This window comes from Rutidosis leptorrhynchoides, chromosome 9 (assembly GCF_046630445.1).
Source record: "Rutidosis leptorrhynchoides isolate AG116_Rl617_1_P2 chromosome 9, CSIRO_AGI_Rlap_v1, whole genome shotgun sequence".
Classification (NCBI taxonomy): Eukaryota; Viridiplantae; Streptophyta; class Magnoliopsida; order Asterales; family Asteraceae; genus Rutidosis; species Rutidosis leptorrhynchoides.
The window spans coordinates 52,621,010-52,632,347 of NC_092341.1; the positions used below are offsets into that span (position 1 = coordinate 52,621,010).

The 11,338-nt window shown below is 36.9% G+C and overlaps 1 protein-coding gene and 1 pseudogene across 1 annotated transcript; one reads left to right on the forward strand and one right to left on the reverse strand.

The window, feature by feature from the left end:
- Positions 1–595: 595 nt before the first annotated feature.
- LOC139867306 (uncharacterized) lies at positions 596–3,059 on the forward strand. Its single transcript, XM_071855659.1, has 7 exons — positions 596–824; positions 918–1,110; positions 1,202–1,311; positions 1,616–1,694; positions 1,792–1,859; positions 2,150–2,216; positions 2,896–3,059. The coding sequence occupies exons 1-7, from the start codon at positions 600–602 to the stop codon at positions 3,006–3,008; spliced, it is 855 nt and encodes a 284-aa protein (XP_071711760.1). The 5' UTR covers positions 596–599; the 3' UTR covers positions 3,009–3,059.
- A 643-nt stretch (positions 3,060–3,702) lies between these two features.
- Positions 3,703–5,212, reverse strand: LOC139868056 (protein JINGUBANG-like; annotated as a pseudogene).
- Positions 5,213–11,338: the final 6,126 nt, after the last annotated feature.

Consider the following 11,338-nt stretch of genomic DNA (forward strand, 5'->3'; position numbering starts at 1 on the left):
AAATTACTATTACTAAAATAAAGAAACGAAAACGTTGCATTAAAATGATATTTCCTACGTACTAAATTAATAGTTATAGTTATGTACTTACTTTGATTTTTCATAGTATTTATTTGTTAAATTTTGACTTTAAATAACTTCTTTTATATTATATAATACTTGATTAAATTTATATGAATAGAACTAAGTTTTATACGTGTTTTCATTTGTTATAACTTTTATCAATAATTTTAATTTTTTTTTTTAAAGTTACTTAAAGTTAAAGTTATAAAGAAATATTTGTTAAGTGACTATTAATTTTTGAACCATGAGGGTGGTGGTGGCATGGTAAGACCTTAATATTTCAATGTGGAGGTCAAGGGTTCGATTCATGCCATTCACAAAGTTATTCTCCCTTATGGCCACGGAGGTTCATCTGCAATGATTCCGGAAGCGGGTAGTCGCCCTGGTATTACTCAGTTCATAAAAATGGTTGGATACCCAGGTTAATTTTTTTTTTTTAATAAAAAAAGTGACTATTAATTTGGAAAGAAGTATTATTAATTCATTCAAAGGGTATAAACGATACCTCGTATGCCAAATTTGATTACGGCGCCAAAATGCTTCTATCTCGGACCAAAATTTTTAGTTTTCCCTTTTCACCATCTTTGGGGACTTTCATCAAACACTTTGAGCGCGCTTCAAATTTCAAGCCAACGGCCATAACCAGACGTTCAGTAACAACTAAATCTTCAATTGTCAGTCCCTCTCACTTTGAAACCCTAAATCCCCTTCAAAAACAGCAAGTCTATCTCTACATCGACGCTCTTCTCGACTGGAACCAGGTTATTTTTTTTTTTTTTAACCACCGTCGTTATATATATTTAATGTATTTCAATATTTTGTGTAAGTAATAAATTTGTTGTTATAATTTGTAGAAAATGAATCTGACTGCTGTCACAGAGGCAGATGATGTTATGGATAGGCATATTGAAGATTCGCTAGCGATTATACGTCCGATTCAGAGCTCGTATTTATCGCATTGTGCGTCTTCGATTGAAAACCTAAATCTGGTAGATGTAGGAAGTGGTGCAGGACTTCCTGGATTGATATTAGCCATTGCTTGTCCAGGTAATACTGTTTTTCATCTTTTGTTAATCTCTTTTTTTATACGTTAAATCATTTGAATTATCGAATGGTTATATGTGCTTATGGAGTGTAGGTTGGCAAGTGACGCTTTTAGAGTCGTTAAACAAACGATGCGTTTTCTTAGAGCATGCGATTGGCGCTATTGGTTTATCTAATGTGAAGGTTATTAGAGGAAGAGCTGAGGCAAGCATTTGTATTTTTTTTTTCTTACCTAATAGAGTTGTTTATGAAATTTGTTGGTTTAGCATGAAGCAATTGTATTATACATAATGTATTATCACTTCAATATCATGTTTAGCTAGATTGTATCTTTGTATTTCATACCTTATTTTATATGCAAGATGTGTGTGGTAAACTTATAAGCATCGCATATGATGATTGATGACCATGCACATAGAACACACTAATATATGTTGAAGCTGCTAATCTGTTATGGCTACCTCTACCTGTAGAAATGCTTAATCTTTTTAATATTATTATGGGACAGGATGTGGGACAAAATCTAGAATTCAGAGAGGTTTTTGATGTTACAGTGGCAAGAGCTGTTGCAGAAATGAGAATATTAGGTATGTACCATTTCATAAACAATATTTTAAATATACGATTGGTCCATTGATCAGTGATTTGTGCCTCTGTTTTAACATCCTTTTTGTTGTAAAGCAGCTGAGTACTGTCTTCCGCTTGTTCGTGTTGGTGGCTTGTTTGTTGCCGCAAAAGGTCATGATCCTGAGGTACATGCTTAATTAATATTTCAAGTTCTTTGGAAGTTTATTGGATCTGTTCATCTGCCTACATAATCAATTGCCTATTGATTGTTACTTTATTTTTGCTTACTGGCTCCATTTGTTATGATATGAAATCACTTGTGGGCTTGTTGTATTTGCAAGTCGAGTTTCATGGTTTGTGCTCGATATTTTATTTACACGATGATAAGTTGCCATTCTTATCTGAAACACGTATACAATCAAATTTTCATATTGTGCTGCTTTTCATGTTTTTCTTTTATTGTTAATAATGGCAGGAAGAGGTCCAAAGAGCCAATAGATCCATTACTTTGATGGGTGCTTCCTTGTTACAAACGTGCTATGGTACTTTCATATCAGTTTCATAATATGTGTTCAATACCTAGATGTATATAACAGTAAATTGAAATACGTTAGGGGCTAATATTGTTTGACATGCAATGACGGACATGTTTCGCACTGGGTGTTGATGACCTAACTTAATTATATCCACTCCAATAAATAAAATTCCTTTTAAATTGGTCTCAATGTTTCTCACTTCATTTTTCCTCAATTTAGTAAATTTAATTTAGGACAGTCTAACAAAATATAGGAAGATCCCTTTTGATAGAAACACTATGCAGTTTTCAAGGTTTAGTGGTAGAATAATAGATTTTGCTGGTCATATAATGTCTAAAAAGCATCTAGGTTTTCAAGTGAATGTTTAAGAAAATGCTAGTTTTGACAGTTAGAACATAGACATGTATCCATTTATTGAGACCTCAACAAACAATGCAAAATCAATTGGATTTCGAAAATTTGATGGACATATACATATCTTCAATATCATTCTAGATTACAGCACCCCATTTTAATAGATGTTTTAATATTCTTTCATAAAATCAGTTGGTAGCCATGCATGTTCATTGTAAATTGGCAGAGTCATACCTTCATCAAATTGACAAACTTAAATTAGCCACCATTTTAATTTTCCTGGCATAAATATAATTATTGATGTTAATCCTTGCTGTATTATTCTCTCCAGTAAATTCACACAGCCCATATGGACAAAGAACTGCAATCATATGTTTGAAAAATGCATCCACCCCCAAAAAGTATCCTCGTGAACCAGGTACACCAGCAAAGTCACCACTGTAGATAATGTAAATGTAGCAAACTTTAGTATAAGTTGGATTGGTTATGGTTATTTTATTTTTTGTAATATTGACTGTACCATATGTATGGTATTTTACTGGGCATAAACCAAACAATTTTATCTATGCTATTGCATACTTGATTGAGTTCTGTTTATTTACTGTTATGTCACAAATTATGGTGTGATGTTTTTAAAGTGTTAAGAACACAAGTTAAGTTTCAGATACATGACCTTGTAGAAAGGTTAAGAAGTATTTTCAAAAAGGAGGCACAATACCCTTCATAAAGGGAGTTGATATATTATATGTATCATGATGCATGCAACAAAGAAAACGTAAGATCCATCTGTTCCCTTCTCTAAATGTAGCAGAAACTTTATAGATGTCATTATCTAACTTTTCTCCGATGTTTGCTATATTGCAGTGCATTTGTTAACACCCAAAAGATGACAGATTTAAGGTATTCCATTTTAAGTTTAGCCTTCTGTCTATTGAATTTGTGTGTATGCTAATGTTTCTATACACAACTTCGTTATGCACATTAGGTTTATAAGTTGGAGACCATCTCAATACCTTATTGTATCAATTTTATTTGCTTAACTCTTACTTCAATCACTTCCATTTATCCGTACACCTTAATGCTCAACTCTTTTTTAAATCACTTCCATACTTGGAACTTGGAAGTTGCAGTTTACTAGTTATACATGGCAGGACATTAAGTTATCATCTGAAATACAAACTTTAGGCACAAAAATCTGCCAAACTCTGATGTCAGCATCTAGGCCCCCACTGTAGATTAGATAAGAAGCTGATGTCACATCAGATAAACAACTGTGATCGCGTTCAGTAGATAAACATTTAACCGGACCTTTATGTCCCTCCAATACCGCTAAGCATACATAACATTTCTCATTCTCAATTCTTCTCCAAATTTTTATCGTTTCATCTGCTGAACCGCTACACAACAGATCTGACACAACGCTTAAACACAATATGGGCTTTGCATGTCCTTTAAGAATATCGACTGCCACCATGTTATCGTCATCATTTTTCTCCCAAACCATGATGTATTTGTCACTCGCACCAGAGTACAGAACATGCTCATTCGTGCTTAGTGCCAATGCGTTAATCCCAGATTTATGTCCGTTTAGTGTAGTAATCAGACAGTGGGTCCCACTTTATGGTGATTTTCTCCAACATTTTATCTTCTTGTCTGTGGATCCTGTATAAACGTCCCCATTGCTCGATACCACAACATCGTTTATTGCATCATCGTGTGCATGAGCTACCGACTCTAGGCATTTGAAATCGGTTTTCCGCCAAATCTTTAACGATCTATCCCATGAGACTGAGTAAAGAAGCAAACCGTCCCTGGACACCGCTAGTGCTGACACTGTATCATTGTGATGGACCCACGTGGACTTTTTGTGACGTGACACCTGTACATGGTTGTTTGGCATAAGGAGCTTAATTGCCCGATCACCAAATGTTGGTAGTGTGGCTAAGTGTGTTGACTTCTCTTCGTTTTCATCGAGTTTCCATACACGGATTTTGTGGTCTTGATGGGCGCTGAATATTTTGTCACCAGAAGCTACTAGTGACTTCACTGCACCTTTTCCTGACATCATCATGCTACCGGTTAAATATTCTTGATCAAATTCAGACGTTAATCTATCACGCTTCCACATTTGAATTTCTTTGTTGGAAGAGCCAGCATATAGGAATTTCCCGCCTATGACAATAGAGGATATGTAGGAGTCGTTTCCTTTAATAGTAGAGATGCATTGATGTTTAGTGGATAGTTGGTAATCTGAATCTTGTGATTTGATGGTTGCAATTGATGGTTGGGTTGATTGGGTGTATAAAAGGCTTGAGTCTTGGTGAAGGTAGTAAGAATGCTGAGTCTGTAATTCATTTTGTGAATCGAAGGTTTGAAGATGTGCATCTTTATTGTAAAATGAAATCAAGTTTGATATCTGAGGAGTTTTTAAGAATTCACTAAGGGTATTTAATCGATAAATATGAACTCAACTTTCCATTGTATGCAACATCAGTGGACTTTAAAATTAGTGGGATGCTCATCCACATAATTAGTTCATGTCTTGTTAGTTTATTGTTTAATAAGTTGACCCTGTTATAGACAGCCTATGTGACCCTTTATGAAACTTAGAGTACCCCTTTTACTCTCTTAAATAACCACCCGCCCATAGGACCACCTCTACTTTACATCACCAAGTACTGTTGGAAGCTTCGACGAGCCCAACACACCACTATAGAGGATTTAGACTATACTAGACTCACTACACCAACACTTTGACGTTGGTTAGCCTTTAATTTTATAAATCCTTAGTGCACAATGTACTTAGGCGACAGTGTCGACCATATATCATTCAGGCGGTATAACCGACCATGTATCACTTAGGCGGCAGAGCCGACCATATAATAAAAATAACACAAGTGCACTAAGAACTCAAACACGAACTAAGGCTTAACCGGAAAACTTAACAAAGAACACTTTTATTAATACAAAGAAACAATTACAATATTATGGACTCAACTCACACTCTTATTTCTTCACAACCTCTACTTCTAACTCTTCTTCACTTCTTACTTCTTCTCTACTTCACACTTCACTTACTCACACCTTACTCACAAATGAAATCAACACCCATATTTATACTACTCCATGGAAACTTCTACACACTAGATTTTTCCATGGATAAATATCTAGATATTTTTACCACATAAAAATATCTAGATTTTTTTCATTTTAACATCTAGATTTTTCTTCATATATATATTAATATCTAGATATTTCTTTTACATTTTAATATCTAGATATTTATATACATTACTAATTCCATATTATCTAAATTTGCATTGTATTTTAACACTCCCCCTCAATGCAAATTTTCTTCCAATGATGTCTTGCAGACCATTCCAAGTGCTTCTCTGAATTTTGTAAACTTTGGTTTACTTAGGCTCTTGGTGAATATATCTGCAACTTGTTCATCTGTCTTTGTTGGCACCATCTTGATCTCCCCTTCAAGGACCTTCTCACGAACATAGTGATAGTGTACTTCTATATGTTTTGTTCTTGCGTGAAAGACTGGATTCTCTGCTAGACGTATAGCTGACAGGTTATCACAGAAAAGCTCTACTTGATAGTCTGTTGATTCATGAAGATCTTCCATTAGTTGTTTCAACCATGTAATTTCTTGTGTTGCTGACGATGCCGATCGATATTCTGCTTCAGTGCTTGACAAGGATACTGTTGGTTGTCTCTTGCTGCACCATGATATTACTCCTGATCCAAGACTAAACATGTATCCAGTTGTTGACCGTCGTGTATCATAGTCTCCAGCATAATCGGCGTCACAATATCCAGTCACGTGACATTCTTTTGTTTTCTTGTACAAAATGCCAAAGTTAATAGTGCCTTTAACATACCTTAAGATGCGTCGTACAACATCAAGGTGAGGCTTCTTCGGATTGCTCATGTATCGACTAACCACTCCAACTGCATAAGATATGTCTGGCCGGCTTAGTGTGAGATAAATAAGACTTCCGACCATCTTTCGATACATGGTAACATCTTGAAGACTTTTTCCTTCATCTGCTCGTAGTTTTGTATTCGGATCCATCGGAGTTGAGATAGGTTTGCAATTAAGCATTCCGTACTTTTGTAAAAGATCTCGCGCATATTTCTGTTGTCCCAGAAATAATCCTTCTCTTTTCTGCTCTATTTCGAGTCCAAGAAAATGTTTGAGTTCTCCAAGCTCCTTCATATGAAATCTGATAGACAGATTCTCTCTTGTTCTTTGAATCTCCTCATAGTGATCTCCCGTGATGATTAAGTCATCCACATATACTAGCACTATATCTAGTTTTCCTTGATCTTGTTTCACAAATAAACTAGAATCTGAAGGAGCAACTGTGAAACCACTTTTTACTAAAAACTCGCCAATCTTCCCGTACCAAGCTCTTGGAGCCTGCTTTATGCCGTATAGTGCTTTCTTTAATTTGCAGACATGGTCAGGATGGGACTTGTTCTCAAAGCCTCTTGGTTGCTCCATATAAATTTCTTTGTCAAGTTCTCCATGTAAGAAAGCGTTCTTGACATCCATCTGCCACAGCTTCCAAGATTTGCTAGCGGCTAAAGGTAGTAGAGCTCGAATTGTTGTGATCTTCGCCACTGGACTAAACGTTTCTTCATAATCCAGCCCATATTGTTGAGAAAAACCTCTAGCAACAAGTCGAGCTTTATACCTTTCAATGGAGCCATCTGATCGAGTCTTCACCTTGTAAACCCATTTACAAGATATTGGTTTTACATCTTTTGGCTTTGGAACTAAACTCCATGTCTGGTTTTCTTTTAGTGCATTAATTTCTTCTTCCGTCGCTTTCTGCCATTCTTGACTTTGTGCTGCTTCTTCATAAGTGGAAGGCTCAATAGGTATTGATTCATCCACACGAGCAGCATTGGCATACCTCGGATTAGGTTGCCTCGGCCTTGTTGATCTCCGTAATTCTTGCACATGCTCCTCGACATCCATTTGGCTTGGACGAACCTCCTTGGATACAGATTGATGCACACCAGTTTTCCATGGACTCGTTTCCTTAGAGTACGACCCATCTCCTTCTTTAGTTGGATCCAATACGTGCTCTTCACGTTCTTTTCTTTCTTCTGGGACTTCTTCTAATTCATGAGATTCTGGAAGCTCTATTTTTTGTGGTGACTACCATGAAGAAGTTTCATCAAATACCACATTTCTTGAAGTGTGACACTTTCCAGTATTTGGATCACAACATCTCCATCCTTTTCTTGATTCATCATAACCGACAAAAATGCATCGAATTGCCTTCTTATCAAATTTGCTTCGGAGATGATCTGGCACGAAGACGTAGCATACACATCCAAAAACCTTGAGATGATTGACGGTTGGCTTGATCTTCCATAATCTTTCATATGGTGAAATATATCCCAACTTTGTTTGTGGGAGTCTGTTAATCACGTACGACGCCGTCCTCATACATTCGGCCCAAAATCTACCTGGTACATTCTTACCATGAAGCATACTTCGACAAGTTTCGGCAAGGTGGCGATTCTTGCGTTCCGCCACTCCATTCTGCTGTGGAGTATTGGGGCAAGTTAATTGTCTTCTAATATTGTGCTTCTCAAGATAGATATTGAACTCGGTCGATAAATATTCTCCTCCATTATCTGTGCGTAAGCACCTAATCTTATTATTGAGCTCACTTTCTATCTTCTTCTTGAACTCTTTAAACTTCTGAAAAGTCTCCGACTTCTCCTTCATGAAGTAAACCCACACATACCTTGAGAAGTCATCAATGAATGTCACCATATACTTCATTCCTCCAAGTGATGTTTGTTTCACTGGGCCAAAGACGTCTGAGTGTATGAGCTCTAGTGGTGTCTTGGACTGATGCGCTGACTCCTTGAATGGCAATTGGTGAGCTTTGCCAAATTGACATCCAGCACATATTGTATCTGTTCGGATATCAATTTGAGGAAGCCCATTTACTATGTGTTTTACCATCATCTCCTTTAACTTGTTGTAGCCCACATGCCCAAGACGTTCATGCCACAGATCAGCCGTCTCATTCTTTCGAGTCTTATCCACATAAGCTGTTTCAGCAGATAATACATAGACCGATTCTATTCTTCTTCCATGCATAACTGGATTTCCAATCACCTTTACTCTCTTGAATACGGACACATCTTCTGGTCCAAAGAGCACGTAGTTCCCTTCTGCTGTTAATTGTGGTACTGACAGTAAATTCTTCTTTAGGCCAGGGACAAGATACACCTTCTCGAGTCGGAGCTTATGAGAGTCACCTTCACTTGGAATTATTGTCTTTCCAATGTGAGAAATAGACAACCTTGAGTTGTTGGCTGTCAACACGACTCTCTTTCCTTTGTAATCCTCCATTTCTTGCAGCTTCGTCCCATCGTTGGTCATATGATTTGAGCACCCAGAATCGATGATCCAATCATCTTTGTAGTTTATTTTTTACTTTAAAGTTGTTGTAAGAGCTTGATCATCTATGTCAGCTTCAACAGAGAGTCCAGCTTCTGCATCCCATGTTTCCTCATTAATGGTTGCTTCGAATGTGACCTCTTTCTTCTCATCTCTTGCGGCGGACACATTTTCTTCGAAAGTTCGCCTTCTGGGGAATCTACAATCTCGAGCAAAATGACCCTTCTTGCCACAATTGAAGCATTCACCATTCTTTCTCTTATCATTTTCCCCGTATTGTTGGCGATGATCTTTTCTTCCTTGTTGAGCTCCCGTTGAAGCGTTGCCTTTTGATTTTGGGTGACCCTTCCACCCATATGTCTTACTTTCTTTCATCGCCTCTTGTCTTCGAGATGTTGCTTTCTTCTTATTGGTGAAGAGTGCCTCTTCTTCGCCTTTTATGCTTACTTCATTCATCTGCTTGGCCAATGCCTCTTGATTAGCCAATAAATTCTCCAGCTCTATTAATGATGGTTGAGTAGGCCATCCTCTCACAGCGGCTATAAATCCATTATACTCGGATCTTAAGCCATGGATGATAATTCTCTTCATCCTTGCATCACTCACTTTCTCTTCAGGAGCAAGTTGAGATATCTCACGACAAATAGATTTCACCTTGGTAAAATACTGAGAAATAGATAGACTTCCTTGTGAGATACCTGTGAGCTCATTTTCCAAGAGCTGGAGGCGTGCTTCATTCTTCTTTGAAAATAATTTTTCAAAAGTTTCCCAAGCTGCCTTTGGTGTTTTCTCGTCACGGATGTGCTCCAATAGATCCTCCTCGATTGTAGTCTTCAATATAAATAAAGCCTTCCCGGCCTTGATGTTCCATTTTCTTAAAGCTTCAGCATTTTCTTTCGGTGGAGGCGTTGTGTCACTGCCAGCAACTATTTCCCATAAATCCTGTCCTTGTAGGTAGGATTCTATACAAGTCCGCCAATAACCATAGTTGTAGTTATTGAGACTCTTGATTCCACTGCTCGTACTTGCAAGATCTGCCATTATGACGTCCAACGTCCAATAAGCTTGGTCCCTGACCGATGAGCTTTCACAGTTCCTAACTGTGCTCCGACAGAATCTCCCTTAGAGCTTCGGTGTTAACAAGTCGATGTAAACGTCCAACGTTTACCGATTTCCTCCACTAGAAATGGTCCCGAACGACCCGCTCTGATACCAATTGTTGGAAGCTTCGACGAGCCCAACACACCACTATAGAGGATCTAGACTATACTAGACTCACTACACCAACACTTTGACGTTGGTTAGCCTTTAATTTTATAAATCCTTAGTGCACAATGTACTTAGGCGACAGTGTCGACCATATATCATTCAGGCGGTATAACCGACCATGTATCACTTAGGCGGCAGAGCCGACCATATAATAAAAATAACACAAGTGCACTAAGAACTCAAACACGAACTAAGGCTTAACCGGAAAACTTAACAAAGAACACTTTTATTAATACAAAGAAACAATTACAATATTATGGACTCAACTCACACTCTTATTTCTTCACAACCTCTACTTCTAACTCTTCTTCACTTCTTACTTCTTCTCTACTTCACACTTCACTTACTCACACCTTACTCACAAATGAAATCAACACCCATATTTATACTACTCCATGGAAACTTCTACACACTAGATTTTTCCATGGATAAATATCTAGATATTTTTACCACATAAAAATATCTAGATTTTTTTCATTTTAACATCTAGATTTTTCTTCATATATATATTAATATCTAGATATTTTTTTTACATTTTAATATCTAGATATTTATATACATTACTAATTCCATATTATCTAAATTTGCATTGTATTTTAACAAGTAAAACTTAGTGTTTAAGGTTCTTATGGCTTTAACTATTCCAATATAAGATATAGAAAGTAACACAAAGAAACTCTTGATATAGTGCGTATACTCTCCAAAGTACTATGTAGCATTTCGACTGTCATAATTGTTTGATAAATAGTTTTTTAGGACATTTTTCTCCACGTCGCTTTAGAGGCAACATCACCGATATTTAGTCTCCTTCGATATAATTATTTAAGTTAGGAGGAAGTCCTTAAGGACCGTAACTATGATGTCATATGAAGTACCGATAGGGGCCCTGTTCTTTGAACCTATTTGGCCATGGTATTGCCAACCCTAAAAGAGATGCAAAAATAGTAATCGAATTTGTATTTATATCAAAAGTATCACCATAGCCTAAAAACTGGTCTTGCTGTAAAAAAAACGCCTGAAAACTGCTCTTTATATCTAATTCTGCTATGATATGCTATTACCT